The sequence below is a fragment of the Protomyctophum bolini genome, assembly GCF_963924005.1.
Source record: "Protomyctophum bolini genome assembly, chromosome: 8".
NCBI classification, from domain to species: Eukaryota; Metazoa; Chordata; class Actinopteri; order Myctophiformes; family Myctophidae; genus Protomyctophum; species Protomyctophum bolini.
In genome coordinates, this window is record NC_137869.1 from 48179114 (window position 1) to 48196290 (window position 17177).

At 41.8% G+C, this 17177-nt stretch overlaps 1 protein-coding gene across 5 annotated transcripts in view; it reads right to left on the minus strand.

Moving 5' to 3' along the window:
* Nucleotides 1-17177, minus strand: part of LOC308319836 (uncharacterized protein) — a 116034-nt gene that overhangs the window by 6223 nt on the left and 92634 nt on the right. For 2 of the 5 annotated variants that reach the window (XM_080770049.1, XM_080770045.1), the window contains exons 1-2: nucleotides 12048-12145; nucleotides 5431-5542 (exon numbers count right to left, since the gene is read on the minus strand). In XM_080770049.1, the coding sequence (XP_080626175.1) occupies nucleotides 5431-5451 (21 nt within the window). In that variant the 5' untranslated portion in view covers nucleotides 5452-5542; nucleotides 12048-12145. Of the gene's footprint in view, nucleotides 1-5430; nucleotides 5582-10292; nucleotides 10403-12047; nucleotides 12169-17177 lie in introns of those variants that run through there. The other 3 variants (XM_080770047.1, XM_080770046.1, XM_080770048.1) reach the window with 3 other exon arrangements.

Genomic DNA, 17177 nt, shown 5'->3' on the forward strand with positions numbered 1-17177 from the left:
CTACCATGATTGTTGACTGTTTCACAAGCAATATTAATCCATTGGCTAAGATTCATGGCACAGAAGGGACATATATTCTTGAGCTTGCATATTGTCAAAATGGCTGCAAACATGAAAAAGAAAAGAGACATTACATTTCCTGTCAGATCGTATATTACCCATGGGGGGCAAACCACCCCTTTTTTGGATACCTGCATTTGCCATAACATCAAAGATTGTCCACCAGAAATATCTATGACCCAATAAAATCACGACCTATATGTACAAACCGGTCAATTTATTTTCTGGAAATCCAATATGGCCGCCACAATATTAGCCCCCATTAGCCTATAATGCAGGTGAATAGGGCAACATTTTTAACTGAGGGATATTTCCACGAAACTTCACAGGTTGATCAATGATATGAAAACCATATTTTTTTGTATTGGAAGTTTCCATGATATATAATAGGGCCACCACAATACTAGCACCCAGAAAATTGGTTTTGCTCTAAATTCTGAAAGATGAGCTAGAAATACAAACTCATGGTTTCTAACCACGAGAGATATATAAATATTTTATTGACATAATTTCCCTCAATTAAGTATACTAGCCCTTACCCTTTGTGAGATATTTGACACCCCTCGCGGGGGGTACTGCGCCCGGGTGCGTTTTCGCATTTTTAATTCACTAATAAATTCATTATTAATCATTAATGTGTCAAATCGAAAAAGGGCTTCGTTAAGACCTCCATATTATTATAGTCAATGCCTGTGTGAAAAGTGGGAGTGATTGGTGCAGGCAGTGAGGAGCTACGGCGGTGTTTCTGACACACACACACACACACAGACAGACAGACAGACAGACAGACAGACAGACAGACAGACAGACAGAGACACAGACATTGACAGAATTATAGTATGATGATGATGATGATGATGATTATTGTTCTGGGGTGTTTCTTTGCAGATAGACATCCCTCTGGCTGTATTTTGGTTTTGTTCTACTGTTTCTGTTGGCATTTCCTCTGTTTATGTGGACAATCATCCCAGGCAGGGACGTGCAACGCCAAGCCGGACATCCCTTTCTGTCTCTGAGTATGGATGGTCTCTCAGTGACGGGAATGCAGTCCCCTGTCCATCTACAGAGCCAGCCTGGCCTGTGTCAATGAACAAGACAATATCATGTAGCTGTATCAAAGGCTGACAGAAAATCTGTGCATGTGCAGATGCAGCAGGAGCTTCATTCCATTCCTGACTGGGAATGGCTCGGATGCATCACCATTCTCTTGGACTCTGGCTGGCATCCTGTCATGAAAGGCCTCGATGAGAGAGATCAATGTCCCTGGACAGCCAAACTTGCCATGGATCTGACATAGGCCCTCACTAGTCACGATTGCTGTGTGAGAGGCCTTGGTGAGGTCGGCAAACACCATATAGAGATCCTTCTGCTCTCTGCACTTTTCTTGCAGCTGGCAAATGGAAAAGATCATGTCACAGGTACCTCTGCCTCCGTGGAAACCACATTGGGATCCAGGGACAACATTCTCAGCATGGCTGATTAGACGGTTGAGGATTATTCTTGCTAAGATCTTTCCTGCGATGTCTTGGGGGACTTCCCCCTCTTCCAGATTACCTGGTACAGGGACGATGCACGTCCCTGCCTGGGATGATTGTCAACATAAAAGGGAGGAAATGCCAACAAACAGTAGATCAAGACCAAAATACAGCCAGAGGGATGTCTTTCTGCAAAGAAACACCCCAGAACAATAATATATTTCGTGGTTAGAAAGTTCTAGCTCATCTAGAGCTAGGGTGCTTGTATTGTGGTGGCCATATTGGATATCATGGAAACTTCCAATAAAGAAATTATGGTATTCATATCATTGATCAACCTGTGAAATTCCGTGGAAATATCCCTCAGTTAAGGCTAATGGGGACTAACATTGTGGCGGCCATATTGGATTTCCAGCAAAAAAATTGACCGGTGTGTCCATATAGGTTATGATTCTATAGGGTCATAGATATTTCTGGTGGACAACCTTTGATGTTATGGCAAATGCAGGTATATCCAATAAAGGGGTGGTTTGCCCACCTGGGTAATAGGAACTGACAGGAAATGTAATGTCTCTTTTCTTTTTGCAGCCATTTTGACAATATGCAAGCTCAAGAATATATGTTCCTTCTGTGCCATGAATATTACCCAATGGATTAATATTGCTTGTGTTTGCCAAAACAGTCAACAATCATGGTAGAAATCATGGTAAAGCACTATTTCGGGTAGCCACCATCTTGTAAATATGCACAATAAGGGTCCAGACACACCCAATAATAAAAATAGGTATTCCATTGAGTCTCTCATGGTCAGAAACCATGAAATACACACCAAGTTTGCATTTCTAGCTCATCTGGTTCAGAAGTTAGCAAAAACCAATTTCCTTGGTGCTAATATTGTGGCGGCCATATTGGATTTCATGGAAACTTGCAATACAAAACAAATTCATATCATTGATCAACCTGAGAAGTTTTGTGGAAATATCTCTCAGTTCAAAATTGTGCCCTATTCACCCCCCATTATAACTAATAAGGGCTAATATTGGGATTTTGTCCATATTGGACATAACTCTTTCAGCGCCACCTGGTGGTCACCAGTTTAGGCTTTGAGTGCCAATTCTCCCATTATAAAAAAAGAAAGAAATTGTAATTATACTAGAATTTCGTGGCCGCTACGCGGCCACTCAATCCCAGAGTGACTTCGCCACGCACTATGGGAAGAAGGAAATTGCGGGAGTTGACTCCACATCGGATGGGTTATTAGTTATTATTATAGCACAATGACAATGATAACGTTGTGTTGTAGATTGTGAGAAAGGGATTTGAAAGTAGCTCTGAAGTCCATAAAACAAACTAACATAGGCTACTTCTCTATAAGCAGAATCATGAATAGGCCTATTTAATTTATAGAAAAGGAGAAGAGAGAGAGAGAGAGCAATGTGTTTGTGGCTCAAACTTTGTCCAATATTGTTGAAACAGAACACAAAGATGAGTAGTAGCCTATTTTTTTTTAACACGCAGCACCTCTCTCTCTCTACGTCTCTCTCTCTCTTTCTATCTCTCTCTCTCGTGTGTGTGCACTGCTGCGCAATGTCACAGACAGACACAGACGCGATCAATAATATATAGCAGAAATAATAGGCAAGATATAACACTTTTCCTGTCTATCTGTGACTGTGATCAGCTCCTCACACATATAACTCCTCTCTCGTTCATGTAGGCCTGCTCAAATTAGCAGCAACTGTTAGCATAAATTATTTTTTGCCCGTTTGGGGGGGGGGGGGGGGGGGGACGCTGTTGGGAGTCAGGTTCGTTGAGGCCCGGTCGTGCTGTCTCACCCCCCGGCCCGGCCCAATGTTGTTCCGCCACTGTAGTAACGGATGGGTTATTGGAAAAGCGAGTTGTAGTGTGTGTAGTTGTGTTGGTCCAAAGCAAACTTCAATTGAAATAAAAGAAATGGTTTTTCATTGTCAGGTCATTAACGCTTTTCATGAGACAAAAATAAATGTGAAATGCAATGTATAGCCTATTATAAAATCCCAGGTTGATATAATACACAATCCTCTGTGATCACCAACTCACCAGAACATCTCTCATTAAAAACGTTTGGATTGTCATGTTTGAAAGTATTCTACATGCAACACTGAGCCTGTAAGCTGTGTGATGCTAACGAACTTAAATTGAAATAAAATAAATGGTTTTTCACTTAAATTGAAATAAAGTAATTGTTTTTTCATTGTCAGGTCATTAACGCTTTTCATGAGACAAAAATAAATGTAAAATGCAATGTATAGCCTATTATAAAATCCCAGGTTGATATAATACACAATCCTCTGTGATCAGCAACTCACCAGAACATCTCACATTAAAAACGTTTGGATTGTCATAAGCTGTGTGATGCTAACGCGCTAACACCGTTAGCATGGTGTGTCTTAAAAAACGGGCAATCAAGACACGCAAGGTTAGGTTACATGAGTTTATAAAGTTACATCGTGTGTTTTTGTGGTAAACAACTGACGTTAGGTCTGCGCACACTGTACGCTGCTATGGCAACCTGTCATCAAATGCTGCTAACATTGTGTTCACCACTGTTAGCATGTGCTATCATCAAGCCAAAGCTGAGACAGATATGCAACTACTACTGGGGAAAATGTCATAGAAAACACAACACCTAATTTCGGAATGTTATTGTGACCTATTGAGCACAAACAGACCATCATGATTTGCTTGCTGGACCTATAATTAATTTATTTGCATTAAATGTCCACTCGCCCATCAAAAAGAAAAGCAAGATGGCTGCGACAGAGTGTGAGCTCGACGGACAGAGCAGAGCTGGTGACGTATGAGGCAGGGTGTTGCCAGGTTTGCGAATTGTAAGCGAGTTGTAGTGTATGTAAGTAGCGTGGTTTAAAGGGCTTGTTTGTGGGCTGGTTGGGCTTGTTTCTGACCGTGTTGGGGCAGCAGTGATTCCGTGTTCCGTGTAGGAATGTTTCATAAAAGTAATATTTAATAGAGTAAATAAGACACTTGAACGGCTAAAAAATAGGCTATGTCAGTTCGGGGAGCGTGCCGAATTTATTTTGCATATAGAGATGTGTGGTGAAAGTGTGGTTCGGTCGGAGATAGAGCACAAAGAATGAGTATGGGTACACCTTTTCACTTGTATAGTAGATTATGCATGTAATGTGCATGTCATCACCTGTACACCAGATTAGAGGAATTTTCAAAATATGGATAAGAAAATGAGAATAAAAAAAAATCCCAAGGGAGCACGTCTTGTCGTTCGTGGCATCCGTTCCATAATTTGAAATTAGACATCTTGTTGTTTATGGCTCTTAAACTGTTTTAATAAGTCCATATTGGCAACGAAATTGACCGAGTTATCCATAATAGGTTGTGATCCTATGGGGTCATAGATATTATTTCTGGTGGACAACTTTGTATGTTATGACAAATGCAGGTTTCCTCAAAAAAGGGTGGTTTGCCCCCTGGGTATTACTATTAGCTCTGATCCATAGCTCTAATGCCGTTGCATTTAGAGCTATGTTACCGATGACTTCCAGGGCTCGCACAAATGTAGACCAGCCTCTCTCGTCTGTAGCGTAAATAAAAATAACTTTGTACCTACTCACCAATACAAAGACGGCTTGTGTAATTAGAAAGCCTACTTTCCTTAGTGGACGCTAGAGACCGGCGGATGAGCTTTTATGTCACCCGAATCCGTGCATACTTATAATGCGACTTTTATCCGACCGCATTCATTAATTAATCCAATTTATATATCCGCAACCACCTGCAATCTGCTGCAGGGAAGCACAGTGTATAGTCAATCTACAAGCTCACAACGTGTCGCTGGATCGCTATATTATTAAAGAAAGGAAGAGCACATGAAACTTACTGAGGTGTGGGTGTTCTTCATGTTCCTGTGTAACAGAAATGTCTGCAGGTTCCCGTTTAATAGAAATGTCCATGGCTGAGTCTGGAGAGTTCATCTTCACCTGCAGTCTGGACTGATCTGAAATCAAGTGAATAAGGAAGGACTTATTCACCTATACACCTAGTGGTGTTAGCCCAACTCTCCAACATGTGAATCTTGAGATTATGGATTATGGATCATGCATTAGGGGAAAAAAATCACACACAAGGAACAATGGTGTGTAAAGTGAATAACGTGAAAGTATCCAATTTGTTTTTAACGTTCTAAATTGTAACGGTTCACAAGCATTACCAACAATCATTAAGTTAAAGACATGTGGATCCCTAGAAATAGAATCCTTCAAAACCGTTCTCAAAGAGCACTCACGGGCGTCTGCTTTTAAACTGGCCTGTGGAAAAAGTCCCCCCCCGTATTTTTCCACACTGCTCAATGAATTACTTTTTTATTTCACAAATTTATATTTTTTAAAGAATATATTTTTTCACAATGATGCTCTTTATTTTGTCTTGCTATGAACACCCTCTATTGCCGCTCCCTAAAAGTGCTCTCTGTCTCTCTCTATACATCTGGCCAGCTCGCTGGTGCTTTGCACTCCTGCGTCTTTCTTAAGCACATCCATTATGTTCAGCTCAGTGAGATGTTTAGTTCAGATCTAGGCCAGAGATTGAAAGGAGTCTTTCAAGGAGTCTGGTGAGGAATTAAGAACAAACCAATACTGTGTTAAGATGTATTACAATGGTCAGGGGCGTCTGGGAGAAATGCGAGGCCCTGTGCGAGATGTCGGGGGAAAGCACGCGCAAATGTTTTGAATTAATTAATGAATTAATACTTACTTTTGCCTTCACTTTCCTACAGATAATATATGCCAGGTTCTCATCTCCAATGAGTAAGAAATTGACATGCACTGCCTAATTTAGCAGCTTAACAGTGTGAATGCAGAGATTGTGGTCCTCCACATTATGTTATTTTATTTGTTGTAAGGAAGCTATAGTTAACAATTAACATGACATGAGTCATGTCAAGCAAGCTGTCACAGGAGGGGTCTCTGGGGCTGACACTGTCTGATGATCTATATGAGCAATTTAACTTGTCTATGTATTACTCTACTCTACAACGAATACCAATGGAACACAAACCTGTTGCCCTGATCATAAACTGATATAAAACCACCACCCAACCAGTCTGCCCTGCAATGCAGCTCAACTTACTGGTTATACAAGTAAAATGAACAGCTGCTTGCTTGTGTTGCTGTTATTTGTTATAAATATTAAGTATCACATTTGCTTGATTGCCTGCAGACAGTTTGTGATCGATCAAAATTCAATTTGAAAATTGTGAAATCATGACACTGACTGACTGGACTGACAGAGAGAGACTGAAAGAGAGAGTGAGAGAGAGAGAGAGAGAGAGAGAGAGAGAGAAAGAGGTCGTCGGTCCTTGCGTGACAAATTATTTGAAATAAAACTTTTTTTTGTCCACACACAGTCCTACATGACATGACAGCATACCTTTTCACTTCACTCGAGTGACGAGTCGTTTTGATTGTGAGCGGAGCCGTTGTACACTCAATTAGCCTACATGTGTTCAGTTGTTTTTGTTTCGATTCCATTGTGTGTATAATTCGACTGCATGCGTTGCGCGGTGGTGCGGCCGATCTACAAGCTCACAACGCGTCGCGCTTCAACGCATTGTGAGCTTGTAGATCTGCTCTAATTCTGCAGCGCAAGCCGGCACAGCGCAGCGCAGAGGGGGACAACAGGGGGGCCCACGACCGGACAGCCGGGTGTCGCTTAACGGTAGGATGAAGAAGTGACGGCGGTTGAATGGAGGAGGCGACGCGCGGCCGTTGGAGGCCCCCCAACCGACCGCAGATTAAATAGGTGAAAAATCAACTGCGACGGAACGGGCTGCGAACTGCGATGCAGGGAGAACTCTCGGGGCCTCTAGCCGCCGTGCGTAGCTGCCTATATTTTAGCTCTTGACTCTGAGATGGAAAGTGTTTCTAAAAAAAATAGAAAAAAACGCTGCCTAGCACGAGGCCTCGCATGCGCGAGGCCTAGTGCGGCGGCACCATTCGATCTACCCTAAAAGCGGCCCTGACAATGGTGTGTGTTAGTGTTCCATTTCAATGGTGTGTGCCCCACAACACAATAGGGCACTAACCATTGTTAGAATGGTGCGTGTACCACAACACAATAGTGTCCCAGCCCCGCCCGCTTTCATGATGACGCCAGGACTGTGTTTGCCTTGATCCCACCTCTAGCTGCCGCTGATTGGCCAGGCCGTTTGGTGGCCGGAGCATCGAGTCTGCCTGAGAGTTCCCAGATGGGAGCAGGAGGGGGGAACCCAGTGTACTCTCTGCTGCCCCATCTGGCGGAGTCAGGTTAGGTCAAAGGGAGAGGTGATCGGGAACTGCCCATAGATCCGAAGTCCTGTTAGTCCGAACATGCATTAAGGTTGCCGAACATCAGATATTTTGTGATGCCACTAAGGAAATCGGGACATCCTGAAAGTTGCCTGTTGTGGCGCTGTCATTGGGCCCAAAAAAAACCCATATCCCCATAGAGGTCCATGTATTTGGGCCCAACTTCAACCTAGACTTATTACTTATTATTTATTACCTTAATAAACATGGTCATGAATACTTTCTGCTTCCAGTCACTAGTTTAAAGTCTTATTTCTCATGTCATAATATTATTTTTGGAAAATGATGGTTCTGAGCGGCGTGGCTACTGTTACAGTCTATGAGCGGGAGCCACCCCTGTTCGAGTCAAAATAAAAACCAACTAAGAAGAAGGTGGGAAGTCCCGCCTCGTTGTCTGGGCCAGCCAATGGCCAGCTGGGCCAAAACGGATCTAGAAAGATCTTTACAATATGCGATTTACAATACAAGGACTGACTGGCTTCATTTTACGTCCATATCAGACCCAGCGAACGCTTTGTCCATATTTTTTTACAGTCTATGGAGAACATGCACGGCTCCCGTGCTTGCGGTTATGTTTAGGTTAGGGTTAGAGATAGTAATTTCTGGAAAAAAATACCTTCTGACTAATGATGCGGCACGAGGTGATCACCCCCACCTCGTTATCCCATCTCCGACTTACTTCGGCCCCAATCTGATTCCATGTTTCAATTTCTGTTGTTGTTTTTTATTGTTCATGAGTGCATAGGACCCGCATGGAAACAAGAACAAGGTCTTTCTTTGGTGTAATCCTTTTGGACCAAATACTTGACTGTACCTTGCACCGTTTGCATTTTATATTGTCTGATAAAATCAATCAATCATGAGATTTATTAATGGTGTAGAAAGTCAAAAAATATATAATTTAAAAATAAGATTGACTAAGATGCGTTAACATTACAGTGGACAGAGTACAAATCTATACTATTCAAAGGAGCTGTATGTATGCGTGTGCGCGACAATGCACGTTGCCGGTGCGTGTTAATCTATTTTGCGTCAGAACATAGACATGGTAACACGCCCCACCTGGATATAGCTACAGTATGCTGGATAGTCTGGTGCGAGGTTACTCCGTGGTGGGAAATAATACGTATATGATGTATAAGTACGGTATGATGCAAGATAACTGTAACTTGGACCTTTTATTTTTGTAGAAGAGGCAAACTAATATTGTTTATGCCGTTTGCTTTGATGTAATAATTGATTGAACATTGAGCACACGTTGACCCGTATGACACGTTGACAAGTATTTATTTGGTGCTTGGTGGAAAATATCTCATAGAGGAGGTAAAATGAGTCAAATGGAGTCTGTACGGCTGTCCATAAATGAACACATGACGTTGGTGGGAGAAGAGATGTTGCGTGTTTTGGAAAAACAGCTTGACGCTTGACGCTTAACGCCCGCCTGCTTCTGATTGGCCTACTGACACTGCCAGTCTTGACTGTTCACTGAGGTGGATATAGCTATGCTGGATAGTCTGATGCGAGGTTACTCCGTGGGGGAAAATAATACAAGTAGGGTATGATACAAGAGAACTGTAAGTTGTATTTTTGTAGAAGAGGCAAACTTTGATTGAACATGCGTGCCATAATATGATTTGATTTTGCCATGGTGACCAGCCACGCTGTCTGTCACCTCAGAGCGTGAGACGCCCACTCGGGCAGGTGATAGGTCAGGTGTATTTGCCGAATCTCATACTAGGCTAGAAGGAAATTATGCCGCGAGCAATCGCCGCCAGCCGCGCGACATCAGGCCGAGTATAAAAGCCGCCCTCGCTCTGAGCGCAGCAGCAGCTGGTTCACCACGAACTGACAGAGGCACGCCTCACGAGAGACTTCGGGGGGTTGAATCTGCGTATACTCGCAGCACCGCAGTACGCACTGATCTTATTCTGCGGACTACACGTGGCTCTTGGGCTTTGCCTGGCATAGTTTCCAAAGTAAAACAAAATAATAATAATGCTAAAGTAGAATACATAGCAAACTAATATCAAACACGACACTGGAGCACAGAACTGACTGACACAGTGAATAGCAGGCAGGCTGACAGTGAAGTAGTATAACGGCAAAGAGGCAATGCAATGCAGTGTGTCTGGATTTATTTGAGACAATGTTGCAGATTTGATCAGTGTCCGGGCGCGCCAGCCATCAAGGACACCGCCATCTGGAGGATTAAAGTGTGCAACCTGTACCCTGGTTTGCTGTTGAATCTCGGGCAATGTGAATCATGGCCATCGGGGACCAGGCAACCGTATTCGGAAACGGTTCCAATGAAACGGATTCAGTCCGTCTCAGTGTGAATTGCCTATCAGACTGCATGCACCTCTTGGTACCACATACCCCCTTTCGGGACCTCGGTTACCTTTTCTGAAATTTCCACCTCCCGCACCACGGCTGGCTAGCTGCACGTCCTAGTCACCGCCTCTGATTGGCCGACCGCGTACAGGCTGGATGATTTGAATGCTGTTGTGTCTTGGGAGGCGGGACATGGGAAGTGAGGAAGAGAGAATTTTAGAGAAGATTAAAAATACTTCACGGCAACGCCAATGAATGCCGCTTTGCACACAATCCTGCTGTCTCCTACTGCTGCTGTATGCATATTTGAAACATCTCACCAACACTCAAGCGACCGTGCAGGTCTCCGTGAACAGACAGCGGTGCAGAAGCTGCGTCCTATGGAGAGTGGAATAACTTTCGAGGGACACTAGGGTACCACCGTCCAAAATTCAGAAAAAGTAACAGAGGGTCCCAAAAGGGGCTATGTACCACAGTACCTCAAAGGCTCTTAAAACAAGGCTCCAGACTTCCCAAAACAAACTGGTCAGGCTACTACTTGGCCTCACTCCCAGAACCCACTTCACCCCTGCCCAGTACAGCAACTTGCAATGGGCCTGGTCTACAAGATTCACTACACCTTAAGATACCATGTACCTGTCTAAATACTTCCTTAATGTCAACAAAGTCCACAATCACAACAGTGAGTACAACAAACCACATGCAACCCAGATTATGATTACGTATGATTATGATGTTTATGATGATTTCCTTTTTTGCATAAGAGTAGCCTACTGTGTATGTCTGTAGGCTATGTCTTTAAATGTTCTGATGAATTGAAAATGGATGACCCTGATGTAAACAAGTCTCAGTGCTTTTCATGGTTTCGTCCTCAAAGTAGTAGTTGTTGTATTGATTTACAGTGCTTTTCTACATACTGTGTACATTTTCCTCATATTTTACTATCTATCTATCCACTGCAATACTACAACACAGGCCTACATTTAAACAAAAGTAGAACTCAATACAAAAACTGGACACAATTTACAAAGGCCCACCATTTTCAATTCATCGGAACATTTAGAGACTTACAATTATACACTTCTATATACAAATCAAGAATGATTGAATGTAATATGTCAGGTATATCAAGTTAGTTTCAGCCTTCTAGTGGAATCTGATATTTCCTCTTGTACTGTACTGTCTTGTGGGTTAATACTTGCATGATTATGTACCATATAATATGACATAAGATTCAGGAATACCCCAAAGATGTATACGTTTGTAGTATAAGGATATAGTGTAACCTTAAGAGGCAGCAGGCATTTCTCTGGCAGAGGATGGGGGTTGACACACTTTTACGAAGTGAACACTTGTGGCATAACTTATATATGCGACGTGTAAATGGCTCAATTGAATAACAACAGCTGTAATTTGAGTAGGCTACAGTGCAACTTTACCAAGTCTAGAGGGATTGATCTTCCTGTTGAATGTAAACAAGTGCTGACGTCAAACGCTAGAGAAACGGAAGCGGAAAAGCTATCTTGACGTTCTATTGTTATGGTATGGAGATAGCTATGCTAGCATTAGCAATAAATTCGGGGGAGTTCAGCAAGTTAATTGTGCCTTAATACAACCAGTTTGCCACACTCGCAAATATAAAACATGTTAAGTAATAAAGCAGTAATTAATTCACCATGCAGACGCAGTTATAAGCGCTAATGCGGGCGATACCACGTTATAACCACCCCCTGTATACACCTTAGGGTTACAACGTTAGCTAAGAGCTATTTACTTAAGAGTATACAGACAATTTCTTACAATTGCAAAACGGGATAAAAACTTGTCAAAACGTACCTTTTAGCCTTGGGAGCGTGGAACAACGTCGACGATATCGAGGAGATGAATGCAAAGTCAAAGTCTCAAAGATCGTATGAACTACTAGTAGCCTATGAACTGAGGAGGATGCCATGAGAGAGATAAAGCAGGAAGTACTAGGAAGGAGTAGGACCCCATTGGTCAACTGACTCGCGTCATTTCACAAGTCACTCACTGTTGAATAACAACAACTGTAATTTGCATCAGTTGAGTGAGTCCCAGTTTCAATGTATTGATTTATAAACAGTATGCAGAATGAGTAGGCCTACATTTAAACAAAAGTAGAACTCAATACAAAAACTGGACACTTGTTTACAAAGGCCCACCATTTTCAATTCATCAGAACATTTAGAGACTTACAATTATACACTTCTATATACAAATCAAGAATGACTGAATGTAATGTGGTTGTTTAGGATCACATTTATAACAAACAAACAGATATGAGAGAAATACATCTTAAAATATGAGTATATAGTATAAAAGGTAAATAGAGTAATAACACGTAGTGAATCAGCTGCTGTGTTACAGGGGTTGAGCTACTTAACGACGACACTGTTTTCAAACGACACGTTTTAGTTTTCTTTGTATATAATTCAAGTGTCAACAGTCAGACGAACACACATGTTGTGCACATACGCACTAGCGCTGCTGGAGCATACGATGCACGTAACATAAACCGTCACTAGGGGGAGCCATGGTATAATGTAATACAGTGGGGAGCAGCTATGGAACAGTGTGATCTCATGAAAGTCTAACTTTAAGTCATTTTATTTTAAATAGAAGCTTAGAAGCCATTTTTTTGTTGAACACACACGCACGCACGCACGCACACACACACACGCACGCACGCACGCACGCACGCACACACACACACACACACACACACACACACACACACACACACACACACTTCCTTTTTTCCTACAAATATTTTGACTTTCATTATAGGCCTACTGTGTATCCATTCTTGTATTATTATGTTGCCAAATAATTTACGTTTGATGTTTTATGTTTTATGATTTATTTGTATTATTTTGTTGTTAAATGAGGGGAGATATTTAACCTTTTAAACCCCACAGGGTTTATTAAATCTCACTTGCACAACCCAATATGATGGGTATAATTTGTTGTTTTCAAATGTGCAAATCAATAATCCTATGCAGCATATAGGAAATCCTAAGCCATATATCAAACAGCGGGTACTGCTTGTCACTGGGCACCAGTGGACACCCCAGCGGGTCATCACTGACTTTGAAAGCTCCCTCCTCCTGGCCATGGAGACGGAGATGCCCAACAGCCAGAGGTCGGGATGTTATTTCCACTTTACGCAGAGCCTGTGGACAGTGGAGGAACATCCAGGCGGAGGGACTCGCAGGTAACTATATATCTTTCTTGCACACAAAAACATGTTAAATGTAAGAGTTTGTTCATATACCATATGCATATGTTTTTTCATTCAATGTTTTAGCCTTTCATAAAAGGTGGAACCAGAAGCTGGATCGGCGGCATCCGTCACTTTGGATCTTCCTCAGGCAGCTGAAAGACGAACAGCGTCTACCACCAGAGCTGCTGAGCGAGGTGCCACCCGACCACCCCAGAAGAACAAATGGAGGGACCTGGAGAAGAGGATTCGTCGCCTCAAGCGGGACTACAACAGGGGGATCGCGATCTGTATGAATATTGGGATGCTGTGCGGAATTCTGTGCCCGATTTTATGTGATCAGCCAGAATCAGTGGTGTAATTTTTAAGTACAATAATGTTTTGAATTCTGGACTTATTTCTACATTGCAGTATTGATATTCCCCACTTTATTTTCAAATAAAAAAGTGAAGAAAAGTGAAGATATAAAGGCTATATGTATTTTCCGCTTTTTTCGGGACACAAAAGGAACCATGCAATGATGATCCATACATACCATAATTATATCAATCAATTATATTAACCAACAAGTCCAGCTCTACAAACAAAAGCTTCATTTCTGTTTAAACACACAAAGCCACAATGCGTAATGTGCGTAAACCACAAGCGCACACACACACACACACACACACACACACACACACACACCACCGTCAGTCCGCAACTGCGTTCCAACAAGCTGAATTATAAAGCTAAATTATATCATTTTATTATGACATCCCGTTAGCCTATACATATATGAGCCGAGGACCACCGCAGGCTAGAACAGTTAGGCTATGTGAATAATGTTTTAACGTGCACTGTTGAAAGTACAGGTTTGCTGTATATATGAGAGAGAGCTAGAGAGAGAGAGAGAAAGAGAGAGGTGCATACGTTTGCTGGAGCTACTTGCTGGCTATACGTTTAGGACTCTCAATCAATCATAATCAGAATTATTTTAATGATCATCTAGGTATAGGCCTACTCGAAACTGAATGTTGCCCAAGAGTTACAGTGGCGCACGGACAGTGATGCGTGACGAGGAACAGCAGCCACACGGCACGGGGTGTCGTCGGAACACCGACCCTTCAGAACAATGGACCGTCGGAACACCAACCCGTCGGAACACCGGCCCGTCGGAATATTGACACGGACCCGTCAAATGGCTTCTACATGCATAAAATATAGTAATGAATTGCATTTTTATAGCGCTTTTCCAAGTGCTCAAAGCGCTTTACAATTGTTCATTCATTCATACATTGGGAGGTGAAGCGGCGAACAGTCGACGCCAGCGTCCTCACTTCCCACCCCCAATCCAACCCTTGATGCTGAGTGTCAAGCAGGGAGGCACTGGGTCCCATTATTTAGAGTCTTTGGTATGACCCGGCAGGGGATTGAACCCCGACCTCCCAGTCTCAGGGCGGACACTCTAACCACAAGGCCACTGAGCTGGTAAAGTGGTATCTGTTTGGTGCATCTCATGTGCAGAAACTCAACATGTGCTTGTTGATTAGCTATTTAGTAAGTGTTTGGATTTGGGAATAATCCTAAGAAGAATGCACAGAAAAATATCACTTTATTGTATTCACATACAGTGACATACCAGTACTCACCTTTCATGATCTAGCTGACAATTGCACAAAATAATGTGATCACTCTGAAAATGAACTATAACATCTGTGGGGTTGACATACTATATTGATGAAGACAGCATGTTAGCATGTGGATGAAGAAATAAATAATCAAATATATCTGATGATGACCCATCTGGAAGGGAGAGGTGTTTCACAGTATGCAGAATGGGTACATTTCAAACAAAGGCACAGGTAAATAAAACAACTGTTTACTGTGGATTGCCATGAACTACAGTACCATTGTTTTATTTTTTATTATGTTCTACATTATCCCCAGAAACACAAACAATATACTGTCCGCTTAACCAACAACAAAGATAGTTATTTTCCAGCACATTATGGTGAATATCACTGCCTCACTTTTCACCAGCAAGCCTGTGAAATCAATGCCATTACAATATAATCACATGTTGACAAGTATTAAAGAGATGCCAACATTGCATATAACTTCACACGTAAGATATCTATACAGATGCTGCGTTTTTAAGCAAGCTTGGTTCTTTTCATATCAGGGTCCATTGATTATTTGGCATTTGAGCCACAGACCACCATTTGATGATATTTAGCCTCTAAGACCCAAAACTTAGAAGAATGTTGTCGTCAGATTGGATTTTGTACACAATTCCATGCTGTATTGATGTTGGTATTATAGGATAGATAACAGTCGTTGATCCAAATAACAATTATTCTACATTCACTAATTGTGTAGATTTTGTGTAAATTAAGCAATAGTTCAATATTTAGGGTCAACTCTCCACCATGTCAAGCATTATGAATAGTGATACTTTAAAAAGGTTGACACGGTCTGCTCTTGTGTGTGTAAAAATGTGCAAAAGCCATTTTCTATGAGGTTACATTTTTGGCAGTGCACTTTTATAACACTGCCTCTTTAAGAGTCTCCATTGTTGTTTTTGGGATGTCCAGATAGTGGTTCTAATGCAAATATAGGCTAATGATGATGGCCAATACTTCCATCAAAACATTAGCATGCAAGACATTTTTGGGTATTCACATATCTTCGTTGAGGGCAGTTAGAAACTCAGTCTCTCCCATAGTCCAGTACCTGCCTGTAAATTCCCCCAACACCAATTTGGTGTTGGGGGAATTTCTCACTTGAACTGAGTCAATGGGTCCCTGAACTTGAAAAATCAACGAGGTGCTCGTCCGCCATAGTGCTACGAATGGCGCAATGGCCGCATAAAAAAAATGGCCACCATCGGCTATGATGAAAATACAACTTTTTTGTTTCTGAGTGTATTTGCACATGTAATACCTCCATTCTGACTAATTGAGGCATGTGGAATTCATTTCTGATACTATTTTAATTGACCTTGAAAGGTCATGGTCAAGGTCATTTAGCTATTCCAAAGACATTGGCCATTGTTAGGAGTAAAAATAAGTACAATAAGTCTATTTCAACTAATTCTGACATTTATAATTCATTTCTGATATTGTGTTGACCATTAAGGATCCTAATCATTGAGGTATCAATATACATCTTTTTATTCAATAACTCAATTACGATTTGTCTTTACTTTCACTTTTATTGTATTTCTCGTAATCATTTGTTTTATTTATTATATCAAAAGACATGAACATACAAATATAACAATTCTAAATGTCCCTCTTTAACTTTTATTTTAATTGAGTGCTTTAATCTCCAAAAGAAGTAAACTGGAATCTACATGAGACTACTATCAACGACTCTATATGCCAATCTTTGCAGAATGTGACTGCATAAAGTACCTGGCATGGCTCATGGTAACCAACAACCACACCATGAAAGACAGAATGCCATCTCCCACATGCACTGAGCCTTACATTCAATCGTAATGTGGCGAAGCTGATGAACTTTGTGCTAGAGTGTCAGAAGTTGAACTCATACTCGATAGCGGTCAATGTGCCTGTGACACGGCACAATCTGCTCATAAAGCAGGCTGTTGACGAGGGGTCGCTGCACGCTTGCTAAACTGTCTAAAATGGGGAGCGTGTGTACTGCTCATACAGACAGGAAATGTTAGTTGGGAAGACCAAGACATTGAGCACAACCATACCAAAG